The 20,366-nt window shown below is 38.9% G+C and overlaps 1 protein-coding gene and 1 non-coding gene across 2 annotated transcripts; both read left to right on the forward strand.

Moving 5' to 3' along the window:
* Window positions 1–459: 459 nt before the first annotated feature.
* Window positions 460–17,233, forward strand: LOC114244030 (acyl-CoA oxidase 1). Its single transcript, XM_028175720.2, has 14 exons — window positions 460–993; window positions 2,082–2,241; window positions 2,680–2,848; window positions 3,164–3,287; window positions 4,621–4,740; window positions 6,060–6,184; window positions 6,808–6,968; window positions 7,629–7,791; window positions 9,316–9,506; window positions 11,293–11,445; window positions 12,006–12,111; window positions 13,697–13,849; window positions 16,298–16,414; window positions 16,968–17,233. The coding sequence occupies exons 1-14, from the start codon at window positions 870–872 to the stop codon at window positions 17,109–17,111; spliced, it is 2,010 nt and encodes a 669-aa protein (XP_028031521.2). The 5' UTR covers window positions 460–869; the 3' UTR covers window positions 17,112–17,233.
* On the forward strand, window positions 15,305–15,601 carry LOC149502892 (signal recognition particle RNA). The gene has a single exon (XR_016323193.1).
* Window positions 17,234–20,366: the final 3,133 nt, after the last annotated feature.

Genomic DNA, 20,366 nt, shown 5'->3' on the forward strand with positions numbered 1-20,366 from the left:
AATAACTTAACGATTAATAACGATAGACTTTTTACTGTACGCAAGCGTACTTTTGGGAGCAAGCGGTACGAGGGCGCGGTGCGGGACGCAAGGTTCGACTGATCTACCAATAACGCGCTCGATACGATTTCCCCTGCCGTCGCGCCTCACCCTCACCACCAAAGTGATCTAAAATTCGGTTCTGCGCAGTCAAAGTCATTTGCTCAAGAAGTTTCCCGGTTACTATACCTACGGGCCGCGTGAGCGAATACTACTCTTACATAAGTCATGACCGGAGCGGACAATGGACATGACTCCAGTCTTAAATATAAACAAAAGATTTTGTTTATATATACATTTTATTAATTGCTTGATTGGAGAAAAAAAAGAAAAAATAAAAAAGAAAAGAAAGAAGATTGGAGAAAACTTAAGAAAAACTCTGGCGTACCAACTTGACAGTTGACATTGCGTTGAAGTTTCAGACAAAATAAACAGAGGATAAGAAGAAAACAGAACTTTGTTATTGTTTTTTAACAACTGTGCGCTTTCAGTTTTTATATAAAATCACTGAATGAAACATAAAAAAATCAATGAACCTACGTATTTTTCTCTATAATTATCTACCCTTTAAAATAAACAGTAGTTGATTGTCGTAGAAGGCCGTGATAAACTTAAAGACTTGTTAATGTAATTAAAAATCACTTAGCAGCTACCATTACCAACAGGTTACAGCAGTATACGGCTGACATTTCGCAACCAACAGCACTACCTTATCATAACATTAAGTTAGTAGGTCGACGCTCCGCTCCATTCACCGCAGAGTTCGCGGTCACAATTGAGAAAGTAACTGTAACTCTTAATACGTGTCGGGAGAATAATTTGTGATAATCATGACTAAAACGAAAATAAATGCTGACTTAATAAAGGAGAGGAGTAAATGCACGTTCAATATCACGGAATTAACGAATTTAATAGACGGCGGAGCTCATTTGACTGAGGAAAGAAAAAAAAGAGGTATGTAGTGTAGGCACATTCTTTTCAAGTTTTTTAATATTATGTGCCGTTGTCAAAAGTACTAAAGAGAATAAGCTTCAGAACTTTTTTAAAAGTGATTAATAAAATATGAACATGTAACATTGAATGACCCAGATTGTCCCATCCTTTAATTACTTCAAAATTGATTACTTAAATCACAACATAATTCATACATTATTTAGAAAATAGTATAATATAAACACATTTTTTTACTGTGAAATGGGAATCTCAACACAAAAACAGACAAAGGATCAAAGGTCACAACTCATTATCTTGTTTTGTCATAACAAGAAATATGAAACAAATAATAATTATGTATGTGATGATTTCTTTATGGCTTTAACCTAATTTTAAATGTTTATTGAAGTTATTATTATGTGTTTAAAAGAACTAAAATAGTTTACTCTGTGGCGCACAGTATCTAGTGCCCCTGACAGCAGTTACAATGGCAGTTCTGATGGTCATGGGTTCAATTAGATATTCGATGTTGTTTGCTCAAATTCTTGTGTTGATACTCGATGTTGTTTGTTTAAATTCTTAATACCTATTTAAGTGTTTATTTCAACATACATAAGTATAGATATCTGTATCTAGTTCCCATTGAATTGAGAATCATAGCTTAGGGCCAAATGATTGTGTGTGATTTTTCCTTTTTTTAGTTATTATAATAACTGCAACATAAGGCAATTAGTATATTATGCTATGTAACTAATTCTTTATCAGTAAGTTGATGGAACTAATGATATAGGTATTTGAGAAAAACCTTAATTATGGTTTTGGTTTGAAGAATAGAAAAACATTATACTATGAAATTGAGACTAACTTCATGCCTCATAGAGGGCAAGCAGAATTCATTGTGTTGTCTATGGGATGGCCCATCCCATTCCCATTTCATAGGAAACTAGTATTTAACTGCTATGAAATAAAAGAAGTATATGTTGTGTAGTTTATTAACTTTTCATTGACAATAAAAATCAGCTGTTGTATTTGCATTACACCAGTATAGAAAATCATAACTTTAATGTTTAAGCTTAGTTACAACTCTCAATATATTTTCTATTTAATAGAAGAGAAAGTACTCAAAGAAGGAATCCATATCGATCAAGTTCCATCAGAATACTTAAGCCACAAAGAGAAATATGAACTGGCTATCAAAAAGGCATCATTAATGTTTAAATTACTCAGAAAATGGCAAGAGGAGGAGAACACAGGAATGGAAAATTACAGGTTTTTGTTAATTTAAACACATAATTAGCATTTGCCTTACATTCAATATTAGCAAAAATTGATTTATCTCAAATTGAACTATCAAGTAGAATGTTAAATGTATTTATAAAAATTTAGCATTTGCCTTACATTCAATATTAGCAAAAATTTATTTATCTCAAATTGAACTATCAAGTAGAATGTTAAATGTATTTATAAAAATGGAACATTTTTTGTTAAATTCTAATAGTATAACTCTAAGATGCTGTCTCAAAACACTAGTTAGTGTTTTTAGGCATTTTAAGCTATTAACATCACCAATGGCATTGACTGTATTATAAGTGGTAAATATTACCATTTAACACATCTTAATTATGTGATCAAGGAACTCTTATAAAGGGAATCCGTGCCCTTCCCAAGTATTGTACAGAAAGTTTCGTAATATATAATTTTTAACAGGGCTGTGCTCGGTGGTGCTCTTGGATCAGCAATCCTAGAAGATGGGTCTCCTCTGACCCTGCACTATGTGATGTTTATACCAACATTGATGGGGCAAGGAACAGTAGAACAACAAGCATATTGGATTGGAAGAGCATTCAATGTAGACATCATTGGAACTTATGCACAGGTTAGTAAATTGCGATATTAAAATTAGATAATAGACTATAGATAATTAGGGTGCGTGCGTGCGTGCGTGCGCGCGTGCTTGCGCATGTGTGTTTGTGTGTGTATTATTATATCTAATGCTTACAGTATGCAAAATATATATAATAAATAAATTATAGTTGTTTGTTTCTTAATTGATAAACTAAATATTGTAATTAGAATTAGGGACGACTCTGACGTCATTAACAAAGTCTAGGCAAATACCTATCAATGGTTCATATACGATTAAGTTCCAATTTGCGACACGATTAAAACGACTTAGGTTTTATTTATTTAGACTGAGCTGGGTCACGGTACTTTCGTCCGTGGTCTTGAGACAACAGCAACATACGACCCCAAGACTAAAGAGTTTGTACTACACAGTCCATCTTTAACTGCATATAAATGGTGGCCAGGAGGATGTAAGTATATATCTTATTTGTATTTTCCTCATTTGTTCAAGTATAAATGTAAATGATTTATGTTTTTAATTGAAAAAAAAAATCTCGCGTTCATGTTTTTTTTGTTACTATGTTTAGTTTTTTCACATCACCTGATGTTGTTGAGTTAAGTACAATTGTTTCTCAGCCAAGACGAAATCGTCTAGTCACGCATTAAAAAAAACTTACAAACAACATTAAATAAGGTTTAGAGTTATTTGGCCACTGAGAATATTCCTTCGAGATTATTCGATGGAGTTCGTTTCTAATCACTTTATGTTGTATTAATTATTTTTTAATGGATTTTTATACATTTACATAGTCAAACAACAGGTTTTATTGTTTACTTATTTGTAAAGTCATTTATACGAAGTAAAATAAATGTTGACTTGTCGCATATTCCGGAAACTGAAATTGCGGTTAAAATGTGTTAATTAGTTAGTAGTGAGCAGATTCATAGCTCACTTAAAACGTTCTATTGTGTAGAAAATGAACCAGTGAGCTTAGTGCGAGTTTTTTAACGTTCTCGATAGCGTAAAAGTTAACTCAAATTTCTTCGCTTTTCTACTTCATACCGATGATAAAACAAATTTCATAACAGAGTATTTACTATTTCTTCGAAATATTAGCACCTTCGAAATATTAAGCACCTTTCGTAATGGTAAAGATGGGCAAGTGGTTTTTTATCATAGGACCGTTTAATACCAACATCTTGCGACTTCTGAACATCTACAGCTCCAAATGTCATAGAATCTTCATGTGTTTGTTCGAGTTTGAACCTTAAGCAGTTGTCATTACTTCAGAGTTTTATGATATAGTATCATCAATATACAAGAGGTGACGTACGAGTAATTTTTACACTTGTGTTTTTGTACAATTAACTACAAAAAACGGAGTGTGTCCGGCTCCACTAGTAAAATTTTAATTAAACTCGTTAGTTGTTGGATAACGGGTCATTCTTTTATTTTAGTAAAAAAAAACACCAAAAATTTAAGCATAGACAATAATCGTAACCTTATTTAATATCCGTTTGTAATAAATGGTGGGCTTGTAATAAATTTTACTTGTGGTAGGACCTCTTGTGAGTCCGCGCTGGTGGGTACCACCGCCCTGCCTATTTCTGCCGTGAAGCAGTAATGCGTTTCGGTTTGAAGGGTAGGGCAGCCGTTGTAACTATACTGAGATCTTAGAACGTATATCTCAAGGTGGGTGGCGCATTTACGTTGTAGATATCTATGGGCTCCAGTAACCACTTAACACCAGGTGGGCTGTGAGCTCGTCCACCCATCTAAGCAATAAATAAAAATTGTTCTAGTGGCTCACACGGCCAACTATTGTATCGTGATGGCTCAGCTGTACACCGCCGGGAAATGCCACGGCATCCACGCCTTCATCGTTCAGTTACGCGACGAAGAGACTCATATGCCTTTGCCAGGTACGAAGCCAACTTTACCACTTTACGTCTTTCTAGTAATTGATTGTCTAATCTAAGTTTTGTCTGAAGTCGAAAAGTATTAGCGAATTTTTTTTTACTGGTGGTAGGACCTCTTGTGAGTCCGCGCTACCTATTTCTGCCGTGAAGCACTAATGCGATTCGGTTTGAAGGGTGGGGCAGCCGCTGAGATACTTGAGACCTTGGAACTTATATCTCAAGGTGGGTGGCGCATCTACGTCGTAGATATCTATGGGGCTCCAGTAACCACTTAACACCAGGTGGACTATGAGCTCGTACACCCATCTAAGCAATAAAAAAAAAACGTATCGTCGAAGAAAAAAAAACATGAAAACTTTGAGTATCTACCCAATCTTGATAGTAGATTTAATCATCACCAAAAAGTGACTCAACTAAGCTTGGATATACCACTGTGGTGCACCACTATTCAATGCGTGCGCCCATCACTACGCGACCGCGGGACGAGGTAGCCCGCTGGAGGACAGGAGCAAACTCACACGCCGGCAGTGAACGCGACGATCCCATACCACATGTCAAACCATTACCTGTCACCAAAGAAAATGTTTGCTACGCCCATATGTCCCCAAATATGTTTTTGTTATTCCAAGTAGAAACAAAAATACCAAAATTCGATAAAAAATTTCATGTCCCAGGCTTTCTCTATTCGTTAGGTATTATGCCGACAAGTCCCGATAAATAGACCAATTTAACTCAGAAGGCCATTAAGTTAGAGCTCATAGAATCATACAGGGACGCAATGGACTATTGTTGTGTTAAAGGGAATTTAGAGGCGAGGGTTTTTATGATCGGTTAAGAGATGAGGTAGAGAGGTTTTCGGTTGGTTTCAATCGATTACTGGATCTCGTAGAGACCAGTACGTGAACGCCTTTGCCTGCCTCAAAACTTAAATCACAGTATACATTGATAAAGCTTAGGACGAATCCACGCGTTTGCTTAAATAGCGGTAGGCAGCTACTTGGCTGTGCCCTTGGCATTGCTGATGTGCATGAGCGATGATAACCACTCACCGTATGCATACAAGACTGACCGCATGCATACAAAGGCAATAAAATTATATAAAGGCATAATTATGCCACATATCCATAAGGCAAGAGACATATTCTAAGACGTGCGCTGTTAATTGTTTATTCGGCCATTATTCGGAAGATACAACTTTGTGAGTCGGTCTTCGAGCTGCCGATACTACTTCAAACTGTAGGCAAGTTGTGGCGCCTTCGATCTCAAAAACCAGGAAGGCCGTAACGGTCTGCCCATTTAAAATCGAAATTAAATCAAAACAGGTATAAAAGTCGGCGAAATCGGTGCGAAACTTGGTATGAACGGAACGAATAATGGATTCTTGGGCTTAGAACACGTGAGGATCCCTAGAGAGCATATGCTGATGAAGAACGCTAAAGTATTGGAGGTATGCTTTTATTTTTTTTAATACACACATTGGCGAACGAGTTGGCGATTGCGGCAGCCCATAGACTTTTAAACATGAGATGAAGTCTCATTTGTATAGCCCACTGAGTTTGTCGCCGGATCTTCTCAGTGGGTCGCGTTTCCGATCCGGTGGTAGATTCTGCGAAGCACTGTTCTTGCTAGGGCCAGTGTTAGCAACACTCCCGGTTTGAGCCCCGTGAGCTCACCTACACGTCAAGGAGAAGCTGAAATAGCCTATCAGTGTGGGTAGATCATTTTTATTCGCGGCAGATATTGGCGTGATAGAGATTCCAGGCAGGCTCTCAATATTCCTCACCTACACAAATACCGGTATGCTGCCGAAAAGACTTATATATTCCATTTCAATACCGCAATTTTAATATTAACTACCTAACTGTAAATATATTAAGCATAGATTCCAGACGTAAAGAATTAATTTGAAATGTTAGCAGCCTTAAAAACATTTGGGTAAACACTGTCATTATAACTTATGTTTATATCGAAATCAGGAAATCGAGAACAAAACACGATTGGACGTCTCGATTGAAAGAAGGTAGTAAGTGATCTGTGTTCGGTTTAATATAATTTGAAACTTATTTTCAGGACGGTACGTACGTTAATTCGCCTAGCTCGAAGCTGACGTACGGAACGATGATGTTCGTGCGCGTTGTTCTCGTGAACGACATGTGCAATTATATGGCTAAAGCTGTCACGACCGCGACCAGGTATTCGGCGGTCAGACATCAGTCGCAACCAAAACCCGAGTGAGTGTTTTGTATTGTGCAAAAATTGACCAATCTCAGAAGTTTTCACTAACTCTCTTACTACATTGCGGCTGCCGCGAAGCTTGGCACTTCGCCTCTATGTCTGGGGGTAAACGTCGTCAGTCAAGTCGTCGTGGCCTAAAGGATAAGACGTCCGGTGCATTCATATGTAGTGATGCAACGGTGTTCGAATCCCGCAGGCGGGTACCAATTTTTCTAATGAAATACGTACTTAAGAAATGTTCACGATTCACTTCCCCGGTGAAGGAATAAAATCGTGTGATAAAAATCAAAACCGCAAAATTCTAATTTGCGTAATTACTTGTGGTTGGACCTCTTGTGAGTCCGCGCGAGTAGGTACCACCGCCCTGCCTATTTCCGCCGTGAAGCAGTAACGCGTTTCGGTTTTAAGGATAGGGCAGCCGTTGTAACTATACTAACATCTTAGAACTGATATCTCAAGGTGGGTGGCGCATTTACGTTGTAGATGTCTATGAGCTCCAGTAACCACTTAACACCAGGTGGATTGTGAGATAGTCCACACAACAAAGCAAAAAAATGATAATTAAGGAGTTCGTTGCCCGTTGTTTTCTCAAAATTAACCAATTTTATCATATCCCCTTCATCCACTCATTTCTTCAATTATGAATGTTATTACAGCGAACCTGAACCTCAAATATTGGATTACGTAACGCAACAACACAAATTATTCGTCGGTATAGCTTCGGTGCACGCCTTCAAGCTCAGCGCCAACTGGCTGTGGAACATGTACAACAACGTCACCGCTGAACTCGAGTCGGGGGACATGGAGAGGCTACCAGAGGTAACCACTCTGGCAAAATGTTAAATAAACTAGTGGCGCCCCTTTTTTTTCTTCCTACTTAAGCCTTGAGAGGCTATTTCAGCTTCACCCTAACATGTGTAGGTGACTCAAACCGCAGTGTTGCTAACACTGACCCTAGCAAGAGCAGTGCTTCGCAGAATCTGCCACTGGATCGGAAACGCGACCCACTGTGAAGATCCGGCGAGAAACTCAGTGGGCTGTGTCTGTGGGTTAATTCACTCGTTGAGCCCTTCGTCGCAAGCGTAGGGTTCGACGTGAACGGTGACCGGTGCTTGTGGTGCCTAAAAGCACCGTTAATGGAATGGTGCCCCGGTAGTCGAAATTCGACTATAATTATAGTTAATTGACTATTAATTTAAATTATAAGTTTGTACACTATTCTACTTCTATAATCACAGATTTCGCCAAGACTACATTTTAAACAAATATTAAAAAAGACAAATATGTAATTTTTAATCTATACTCAATTTGACCACAAACTATAAGCAATAACAAAATTTTGACAATAATAAAAGAGTATATATATATATATATATATGTATGTGTGTGCGTCGAATACATCTTACTCCTTCTCTATATTCTCTATGTGTGGGACATTTCATAATCCTCCGTTCGCGCAAATTTCGTAAAAAGGGGTACAAAGTTTTGGCTTGGCGTATTAATATATAGAAGTTCAAATTGCTGTCAAAATTATCACAGACTTAGAGCAAATGCAGAAGACGAGAATTATAATACTACCTACATACGTGTAACATGATTTTTTAAACTATACAAACAATTCTTGTGGTTCTTTCGGTTAAACCGGTTAAACCATTAATTAAATATGTTATTATATTTTCCTAGTTTTTTGCAATATAATGTTTTTCTTAAGAAGATTCAATGTGAATTGTTTAAAATATAAAAATATTTTACCCGTGGCAACTCCTTCAATATTATCAATGTAGCTTACGTCATGCTAATTTCTTTTTATTAATGATTTTAAATATCCCACCATTAAAATACCCTTAAATTTTATGATAAGTATGTAAAAATGAAACGTTTTTTTTTTTCTATAGGTATTTCATTAATGTCCTTGAGAGCACAAGTAGCTGGGCCGAAAGTGCTCCGTGTCCTTTGAGTTAAATTTTACACTATCGAGAACGTTAGAAAACTCGCGTTAAGCACAACGGTGTGTGAATATTTATGAAAGTCACGTGATAATGGAATGAACAATCACACAAGTTGAAGTTTTACTGGTGGTAGGACCTCTTATGAGTCCGCGGGGCTAGGTACCACCGCCCTGCTTATTTCTGCCGTGAAGCAGTAATGCGTTTCGGTTTGTAGGGTGGGGCAGCCGTTGTAACTATACTTGAGACCTTAGAACTTATATTATGTCAAGGTGGTTGGCGCATTTACGTTGTGTGTGAGCTCGTCCACCCGTCTGAGCAATAAAAAAAAAGTTTCGCTGGGTACCTTTCGGAGTCCAGCGGCGTTATACTAAAGCGTCTCTTGTGAACGTTCCAGCTGCACGCGCTGTCGTGCTGCCTGAAGGCGGTGAGCACGGCGGACGCGGCGCAGTGCGTGGAGCGGTGCCGGCTGGCGTGCGGCGGCCACGGCTACATGCTGTCCTCCAACCTGCCCACCAGCTACGGGCTGGTCACCGCCGCCTGCACGTACGAGGGCGAGAACACCGTGCTGCTGCTGCAGACCGCAAGGTGACCAAAATACATAAACGTTGTTTTTATTGTCTTTGTAGCCAGATCTGAGTGGTTATCGTCGCCCATGGACTTCAGCAATGTCAGGGGCATAGCCAAGCCGCTGCCAACCGCTAAGTACTCTCCACAAGCCTCGTTTGAAGAAAGATATATCATAGCGCTCGGGAAACACCGTGGAGGGGAGCTCATTCCAAAGCCGGATGGTACGTGGCAAAAAAGATCTCTGGAAACGCACTGTGGATGACCGCAGTGGCTCCAGGTAGTATGGATGAACTCTACTCCGGTGGTGGGCGATGCGATGGTAAAAACGAGATGATAGTATCATCTCAAACAATTCTTCAGAGCACTCCCCATGGAAAATACGGTACAAAATACAGAAGAAACCGAAGTCCCTCCGTAGACCCAGAAGCTCCAAACTATCCGTGAGAATGGGATTATCGACAATCCGAACGGCCCTATTCTACATAAATAATACTTAATCATAGCAAATGCCCTCACGGTCTAATGTTACGACGCTCTGTGTGCTCGTATCGACCGATGCGACCGTGCCGATGTTCGAAACTCTCAGGTAGCTAATCAAGTTCTCAAGTGAAATACGAACATAACACATTTTGTATATAACATATTAACAATTGACTTCTACTGATACTCAGAGCTCATGTCTCAAGTTGCGTTCCAACATTTTCGTAACCATTTAGCACCAATTCGGCTTTAATCTCATTAAACCGTCTAAGGGATAAAAAAAAGTGCGTCTCGGGACGCCCGACAGAAATTAAGCTAAGTTTGAACTATTTAATATTGAAATTGTTTAACTTAAAAAAAGCTTAAGTTATTATTTAAAATTTATGTACATTAATATAATAAATGTAAGGAAAATTGTAACATAAATGGAAAAAGGTTTTTATATATATATAAATAGCTAGGAGCTACATACGTTTTCAGTACCGCCGCCGTATGCGTGAAAGAAAGAGACACTAGACAGAGTGGCGCCGTAACGCGTTACGTAACGAAGCGTCTTACGCTCACTTAGAAAGTTTTTTTTTATTGCAATCATGACGTCAGCAATACCAGGGGCCAAGTCGCTGCCTTTTTTATTTTTTATATCTTAGATGGGTGGACGAGCTTACAGTCCACCTGGTGTTAAGTGGTTTCCGGAGCCCATAAACATCTACAACGTAAATGCGCCAGCCACCTCGAGATATAAGTTCTAAGGTCTCAAGTATAGTTGCAACGGCTGCCCCACTCTTCAAATCGAAACGCATTACTGCTTCACGGCAGAAATAAGCAGGGTGGTGGTGGAGAACTCACAAGAGGTCATACCACTAGCAATTACGCATATTATTCCTTCACCGTGGAAATCAATCGTGAACATTTGTCAAGTACGTATTTGATTAGAAAAATTGGTACCCGCCTGGGATTCGAACACCATGCATCGCTTAACACCGCACCGAATGCACCGGACGTCATAGCCTTTAGGCCACGACGTCTTAAGTCGCTGCCTACCTTTTTTTTTTCCTACCTAAGCTGATAGCCTTGAGCTATTTCAGCGTACCCTTAACTTGTAGGTGAGCTCACGGAGCTCAAACCTGACGACGTTACTAAAACTAACCATAGCAAGAGCCGTGCTTCGCAGAATCTACCACCGGGTCGAAAACGCGACCCACCGAGACCCGCGATCCGGCGAGAAACTCAGTGGGCCGTGTCTGTGGGTTAATTTACTCGACGAGCCCTTCGTCTCGTGCCCACGGTAAATACGTGATCAGTTCAAAACGTGTTTCCCGCTCAGGTACCTGGTGAAGGCGTGGCAGCAGGCGGCGGGCGCGTCGCAGCTCACGCCGACCGTGGCGTACATCCGCCGCGTGACGTCAGGCCGCCGCGCGCCGCCCTTCGACTCGTCGCTCGCCGGACTCATCGACGCCTTCCACACGGTCGCCGCGGGGTAACTAGCGCCCTCTACCCACCTTATGCTATGCTTATACCTACGTAAATCCCACAGGTTCCCAAACTTTAAATCCGTAAATTAATTAATCTTTTATTTTTATTGCTTAAATGGGTGGACGAGCTCACAGCTCACCTGGTGTTAAGTGGTTACTGGAGCCCATAGATATCCAGAACGTAAATGCGCCACCCACCTTGAGATATAAGTTCTAAGGTCTCAAGTATAGTTACGACGGCTGCCCCACCCTTCAAACCGAAACGCATTACTGCTTCACGGCAAAAATCGGCAGGGTGGTGGTACCCACCCGCGCGGACTCACAAGAGGTCCTACCGCCAGTAATTACGCAAATTATAACTTTGCGGGTTTCATTTTTATTACACGATGTTACTCCTTCACCGTGGAAGTTAGTCGTGAACATTTGTTGAGTACGTATTTCATTAGAGAAAATGGTACCCGTCCTGGGATTCGAACACCGTCGTTCAACACGAATGCACCGGACGTCTTATCCGTTAGGACACGACGACTTCAGAACAAATAACATAATAACATTGTGTTTTCAGTAAAATAGGCCTGTGCGTGGCGAACATCGAAAAACGTCAAAAGGAAGGCTTGTCGTACGAGGACGCTTGGAACATGACGTCGGTTCAACTCACCCAGGCTTCTGAGGTGTGTGAAATTATTAACATTTAATTTTTGTTTAAACTGGGTAATGTATTGAGAAAGCATCTCTCCACCGCCAGATGGGTGGGAGAGATAATTAGTAGAGCGTAGGTGGTGGTGGAACCCACTAAATATTGAAACCGCGGTATAATAGCCGGCAAACTTCTTGAGCATTTGTTGACGTAGTGGGGGTAAGTTTGCGCATGGTACACTCACGTGCAAAAATATTATTTACTCTGCGTCATAATGCAATTAAATTATTAAAATCAACATATGTATTTATTTATATTTATTAGAACATCAACAAAAAATATAGGTTAATAATTGTAATAATTTAATCTTGGGGTAAAATAGATATTCCTTCTATTAAGTCAAAACTAGAGCTGTTGCCAGGTCTTCGTTCAGTTGAAGCGAAGCTGGTATTTGTAATTTTTTTTTCGTTATCATAATGTTGACCATTATCATCATCACTGTTTTCATCACCCGAGTCGCCATCATCGTGTTAAGTCGACATAGGGTCATCGGTGTAGTTTACGACTCGGTCGGTTCGATCTTCTTTTTTGTCTATAATTAATTATTTTTTGAAGATATTCGATTCGTAGTAATCGAATGTTACTTTTTTCAATTACCAGCTTCCGATTATTTTCTGTTTTTTTTTTCCATCTGAAGCCTAGCTCTTTCATAATTCGTCGTAAACTTCATTCCGAGCCATTAAAATGTATATCTTCTTTAAAATTTTCGAAGCCTTTTTATTACAGATTGAACGAAACTATCCATTCCGGTAACTTTCTTCTTCCCTGATCTTTTCTTACCCGGAGTCCCAAGCACGATGAGCAAGCCAGAGCCTTTAGCTTCGTTAATAATGCACCTAACAGTACTCACTGATGTTTTTGTTGCTTCCGAAGTCTGTTTTACTTTTTCCATAATATCATTCTTCCCCTGTTTTATAATGAAGCAATATACGTCGTACACAATTTTTCTACCCTTTCTTTTGAATACTCCACCAGTTTGTCGCGGCATAGTGTATTTTTTATAAAAAATCAACAAACACTCAACAAATAGCAATGGCAACAAAGTCAACAAGCAATTATAATAAAATATAACTTAACGATTAATAACGATAGATTTTTCACTGTACGCAAGCGTACTTTACGCAAGGTTCGACTGATCTACCAATAACGCGCTCGATACGATTTCCCCTGCCGTCGCGCCTCACCCTCACCACCAAAGTGATCTAAAATTCGGTTCTGCGCAGCCAAGGTCATTTGCTCACGATGTTTGCCGGTTACTATACCACCGTTTGTAATACCAGTAATGTACACTTTAACATTTGAAAGGGGTATAATATAGGGACGGAAATAGGCGGAGTGGTGGGACCTACCCGTCACGCGGACTCAAGACGTCCTACCACCAGTTAAGTGACCGATTAAGAAAATATTCACTGATTTTCGACACTATTCTCGTATAAAATATCATACATTTATAGTTGTGTTAAAGATATTATGTATACATGCTTTACCGCAAGCGTTAATTTAAGTTCTAAAGTAATCATTAAAATGACACGTTAAGGGTAATGTTGTTATGTTTACAGGCTCATTGTCGCGCCATATTACTGTTGACTTACCACGAACAAACCGAGATGCAATGTAAGAACGCTTCGCCGGAACTACGCGAGGTGCTCTCGCAACTGGTCGACCTGTACGTTGTGTACTGGACCTTACAATGCGTCGGGGATCTCTTGAGGGTATGTACAATTTAACGAGGTTTAATACATATCAGTGCTTAGTGCGAGTTTTTAACGTTCTCGATAGCGTAAAAGTTAATTAGAATTTGTATGCAGTTGGAACAGCGCCCCTAGCGGCAAACGTAGGCATTACGACGAACTCTACGAATTTCAGTTAACTTTTACGCTATCGAGAACGTTAAAAACTCTCACTAAACACACTCTTCCTTAATTTGGTAAGTTTAACGTTTTGAGTCTCTAAAGTCTTATTGAAGAAGGTGACTAAAAGAGATCACGACCCACCTGATATTTAGTATTGATATTTAGATTATTTAGTACAACTGGAGCCCATAGATATCACTACATGAAAACCGCTACTATCCTTGAGACGTGATGTCGAACTCAATCGTGCTTTTTTTTTTTTTTTTTTATAGCTTAGATGGATGGACGAGCTCACAGCCCACCTGGTGTTAAGTGGTTACTGGAGCCCATAGACATCTACAACGTAAATGCGCCACCCACCTCGAGATATAAGGTCTAAGGTCTCAGTATAGGTAGTTACAACGGCTGCCCCACCCTTCGAACCGAAACGCATTACTGCTTCACGGCGGAAATAGGCAGGGTGGTGGTACCTACCCGTGCGGACTCACAAGAGGTCCTACCACCAGTGATTACGCAAATTATAATTTTGCGGGTTTGGTCCTTACCACACGATGTTATTCCTTCACCGTGGAAGTCAATCGTGAACATTTGCTGAGTACGTATTTCATTAGAAAAATTGGTACCCGCCCGCGGGATTCGAACACCGGCGCATCGCTTCAACACGAATGCACCGGACGTCTCATCCTTTAGGCCACGACGACTTATAAAGCTGTATAAAGACCGGTCCAGTTTCTAAACTGGAACACGTGACTGCTTCACGGCAGACATAGGTGAGGTGGTGGAACATGACAGTGCGGACTCCTGAGTACTCTATATCAAAGAGTAATTACATAATTATATAGAGTTTATTACACTATGTCTGTCATTCATTCGTCGTGTTAAAAATGGACTAACCTTTTCTAGTTCATAAAAGTAAAATCAAGTTATAATATTATATTTCATTCCTGTTGGTTATGAACTTGGTATGTCCCACGTTTTTTTCGCATTGTGGATGTGAACTAATGTATTTGTATCCTCAAGAGATGGCGCTGTGGTTTAAATGAACTTGGTCTGTTCTAAATTTGTCGCCCTGTGAATGTACTCTAATGTATTTGTATTCTTAAGAGATGGCGTTGTGGTTTAAATTCAAATTGTAAAAAAAATATGTATTTTTATATGATTTTAACTTTTATTTAAGTAACATTTAATTTTAAAACAACCAAAGTAATATTTCGGTTTATAAAAAACATCCAAAAAGATATCATTGTAAGTCAGTGTTGATTTGAAACCAGTACTTTACGTTTTAAGTATAGAACAGTTTCATTGAGTTTCTTAACTGGGAGTTTGGCACCTCCTGTAATCCGGCTACCCGGAGGTTGGGTACGGAGGATGGTTTGAGGTCGGGACTCACTGGCGCTGAGTGGCCCATGTTGACTGGACGTCCGCACTAAGCCTGGTGTTAATATGGACTCCCCGGAGGAGTCTGGGGAGTGCAGGTTAACTAAGGAGGGGCGAACCGGGCCAGGGGGGAAACCCAGCAGCCAAAAGTCCCCGCATCGGGCAGTAGTGGGATAGCGGCCGGGAGTGGGCGCTCAGTGACAGCCCGACCAATATAATCAGACCCGTTCCTTTTGTTCAACTTTATTATTTATATGGGAATAAAATATTTGATTGTTCATCATGTATCGTGCATTGATATTACCAAAACCAATTAATTAAGTGATTTAAACAAACTTATTGAAATAAATCACATTTAACCTGAATCTGTCGAAAAAAGTTTTGCTTTTTCTTCATACAGCAGATGTCATTTTGGTCCTATAACTGTAGAAAGAAAAACTTTTGAATCACTTCTACATACTGCTCACAATAAAAACGTACTACTCTGAAGACTTTATTTAAGTAAAATTTTCAATGAAAACTTCTGATGTTGTTCGAAGTAGCCGACCCATCCAAGGAATGAGTATTTTGCATACCATATAGAGTGTAACGCAAATCAAAATTATTTCATATTGATTGAACGACGATACGATTTTTTTTTTTTTTTATTGCTTATGTGCTCACAGCTTAGAGCTCACAGCCCACCTGGTGTTAAGTGGTTACTGGAGCCAATAGACATCTATAACGTAAATGAGCTACCCACCTTGTGATATAAGTTCTAAGTTCTCAGTATAGTTACAACGGCTGCTCCACCCTTCAAACCGAAATGCATTACTGCTCCACGGCAGAAATAGGCAGGGCGGTGGTACCTACCCACGCGGACTCACAAGAGGTCCTACCACTAGTAAATGTATATCAGTTGTTAGTTAATAGTAATGTATTTAATTTCAGTTCACATCGATATCGGAACGTGATATTGAACGATTGCAGCGCTGGTACGAAGATTTACTGTCGAAACTGAGGCCGAACGCTGTTGGACTTGTAGACGCTTTCGACATACGCGACGAGGTAATTACACGTCACAAAATAAATAAAAAACACGTGTGGCACTCGAGGCCTGCCGCGGTAAAGCTATTGCATAGCATTTTTTAACAACTCATGCAATTAAAATTAGACAATAATAATTTAATATTAAAACAATAATAAAATAAGACCACGCTATATTTATAAACATTAACAAAAGCAAAACATGAACTGTCCCCTTGACACTCATAAGCTAGACCGCGCAAGAGAGAGATGGGCAGATTTTTCATGATGGGTATGCAGTGCGACGTCACGCCACGCGCTTATTCACAAACACTACACAAGCGCAACATGTGAATGTGTTGAACGCGAGCTTCTTGGTAGACGGAGTGGGAGGTGTTTTATTTTCGTTACGGAATTTCTTGATTCGGTCGTCGCACTCAAAGCCCGCGATAAGCCCCTGCAATACTGACAAAAATATTCTGAAGATCAATGTGTCGAGAAACATTTTACCGTCTTCCACGGTTTCACTATTTATTTCTACAGTAATGTCAGAATCGTGTACTCATTAAAAAGTGATTAATTCTTTACCCTGCAGATTTTGCATTCAGCATTAGGCGCGTACGATGGACGCGTGTACGAGCGCCTGATGGAGGAGGCGCTGAAGAGTCCTCTCAACGCGGAGCCCGTCAACAGATCCTTCCACCAGTACCTCAAACCTCTCATGCAGGGGAAACTTTAATAAGCCAATCTTTACTACACTGTGATACTCAAAAGACTAAATCAAATAAACGCTCTCAGAACATTGTCGTTATAAACATAGCTAGTACAAAATTATTACCAATAAATTACTACCCTAACAAATGAATATAAAATTAATTTACATTGCCTTCACACACACTATTCCGGGATCATGCGAGCCCGCCATTGGAATTACGCATTGAGACGACACGATTTTACAATTAACATAGTTTATTATAATTTGGGGCTTACGACAAAGGGAAGATCCACCGAGCGGGTGATATTGCTCGGTAGACCGACGGTCCGAATGTTGTTGTTCGGAACTTGTATATATGCGCTTTATCTTGAAAATGTCGTAAGCGAGACCCAGGCATCCGTCAATTATCTTGCGTTGTATGATGGCTACCCGACACAATAATAATATATTTAGATTTAAAACAGAATAATAAACACACCTATTGTGTTTTTTTTTATTTAATGAAACAACTGTATAATTACAACAACTTCACTGAAACTCGATTGGAATTGTAGCGCCTTTGCTCTCTTCTGATACCTAGGTTAGTGTCTGTAAGTGTATAATCTATGGTGTCTGTAGTACAGATTACACCGCCGACAGCCTCACCCGAACAACACTGACATTTGACTTTTTGGCGGGAACGCGTGCTGCGAAATTCTATTTTTGTGTAATAAGGGTGGTTTATTGGCCGTTTAGTATCTGTGAAAGTGCAGAAATCTGGGAAAACCCAGAAACAATATATCGTGGTTGTTATTTGTAGAGGCGACTATCATATCTTGTGGCTTTAGTTACATTAATATAAACTGACTTCGTCGCGATCGCACGAACATTGGAACACAGCTACTTGCGTAAGCTGCTAATTGTGTTACATCACGTGCAATACCAGACGCGTTAGTAAAATAAACATTCTGAATAAGAATATTCTGCATTATAGTTTTAGAAACACAAAGATGGATGATATATACATTTAAATAAATAAAAAAATTACATGCATACGCCTCACAAAGTTAGATTAGGAAGGAAAGGAATATTACTCGCATAAGTACTATTTTCTGTTGAATTTGTGTTAATAGTAGTTACTGTCCCAAATTATCTTTCATGTTACTTTTTAATTAATTGTAAGCGGGAAACGATAGTGATATAAGGTGTGATTATATTTAAGATTTAAAAAAATATGATTGAAACTCTAGCGGTCAGGTACATTACTAAAACATTTAGAACTCTATAAAATTAACAAAAAAAAAACTGTTTAATTTTAAGGTATGTAATGTTTTAAAAAAAAATGTTATCCTAGAAATGATCACCTTTGTTATTAGAAGGAATTTGTACGTTTTTCAAACACAGTAGTTTTCCAAGGGTTGATTTCGCTCGAATTGTTAACTGTGTAGATGTCGACGTGTTATATGCTTTGTAATGGTCAAGTTCACTACAAACGAAGGATTTTGTGAATGACAAAAGATACCAAAATAACAAATGATTATTTTTCAATAATAATATTTTCTTCTCAGTCGTGTCACTCTTGACACAGTGGTCGTGATCGTCATGTAGTGTTGGAAGGGGCAGACTTGATGCGCCTCACGATGTCGCGCCATCTCTATAAATAATAATAATGTCTGTAATAATTAAATATTACAAATGTTTAACTTCAAGGTGAAATAAAAAAATTATATCAGACAATTATTGTACGAGGCAACAAGTAGGTAACCTGCATTAGAAAGGTGGCGGCTATTATACGTGTAATAGATTAAATAGTTTAATATTTAATTGAATATTAATTACAGTATTCAATGAAATTATATGAGATTGTAGAATTTATTTAAATATAAATAAAATTTATATTTTTTTTTTATTACAACTGCGTTTTTTTTTTATCTTGGATCTACGGAAATGGTTATGAATGTTGAATTTTTTTTGTTTAGTTGAAAAGTTTTTATGTTATTGTTATTTTTTAAACAAATCTTGGGGCGTCAGTGATTATAGTCGAATTCCAACTATTAGGGAACATTCCACTATAACCAAACGGCTGTACCTTGGATTGTTTAGATCTAGCGATTAGTAACGCTGTAATCAATCGATTTTTATATTTCGGAGGCGATTATTGGATCTATCGAAAATGCTTTTAGATTTACTCAGATGTTCCGAACACAATGGCCTCTAACTAGAATATTCATGTGTGTTATGGATACCAGAGTAAGAAAAGTACACTGATAACTCGAAAAAGCTAAATCACAGACAAATTTCAGAGCTAACGGGATGCGTAAAATCCATTTCATTAATTTAAATTCTAGTTATATCGTTATAAAGCTTTAGTAACAGTACAAACATTGAAAACGTATTTACCTAAATGCTTAGATCATTAATATGCCTCAGATATCAGCTTTAACCTTCTACAAATAAATAAAACTGATTTATCATTTTACTAGTGATTTTGGGACGAAAGACACATCCCACTGAGTTACTGATCTTCTCACTTCTCAGTGAGTCGCGTTTCCGTTCAGTGGTAGATTCTGCGGAGCACTGCTTTTGCTAGGACCAGTGTTAGCAACCCCTCCTGGTTTCAAGCCCGAGAGCTCACCTACACGTTAGGGTTACGCTGACATAGCCTCTCAATGCTTAGGTAGGGAAAAAAATAATTAAAGAAAATACATACATAAAATAAATAGATATATATTTACCGTTTACATGTAATATGGAATCACTATATGATTTATAGACCATTATACTTAAATACCATATGCATACCATACCATATAGCAATATACTTACATAGTATGTACAGTATAATAAATCAACAGTATGGAATTTTGAAGCTTAGACAAGGACACAACAATAAGCAGATAACTAATTTCCTTCAGCATTATAAAGCAGTTTAAAGTTGGAACACTTCTCACTGCAGCCGACAATGCATTCTACAATCGAATAGCCTGGATGGTGAATGAATTATTAAAGAATGATGCCTGCACAGGCATTTTCAGTCTCAGGCAATCCGGTGATCTCAGGGAAAATTATGCGTATTAGGAACTTGGAACTCGAAACATTCTTTGAGATATGTGCGGATATGGGGGTAAAAGAGAATACAATATAAACCAAATAGCCCCAATTACGATGTTCGACCAGCCTATACCGTGGGCCCCGAAGGTCAAATACTTAGGCGTCACCCTCGACAGTAGGATGACATTCCGCCCCCACATCAAGACGGTACGCGACCGTGCCGCCTTCATTCTAGGACGTCTCTACCCG

The sequence above is a fragment of the Bombyx mandarina genome, chromosome 05 (assembly GCF_030267445.1).
Source record: "Bombyx mandarina strain Sakado chromosome 05, ASM3026744v2".
In the NCBI taxonomy this organism is placed as follows: Eukaryota; Metazoa; Arthropoda; class Insecta; order Lepidoptera; family Bombycidae; genus Bombyx; species Bombyx mandarina.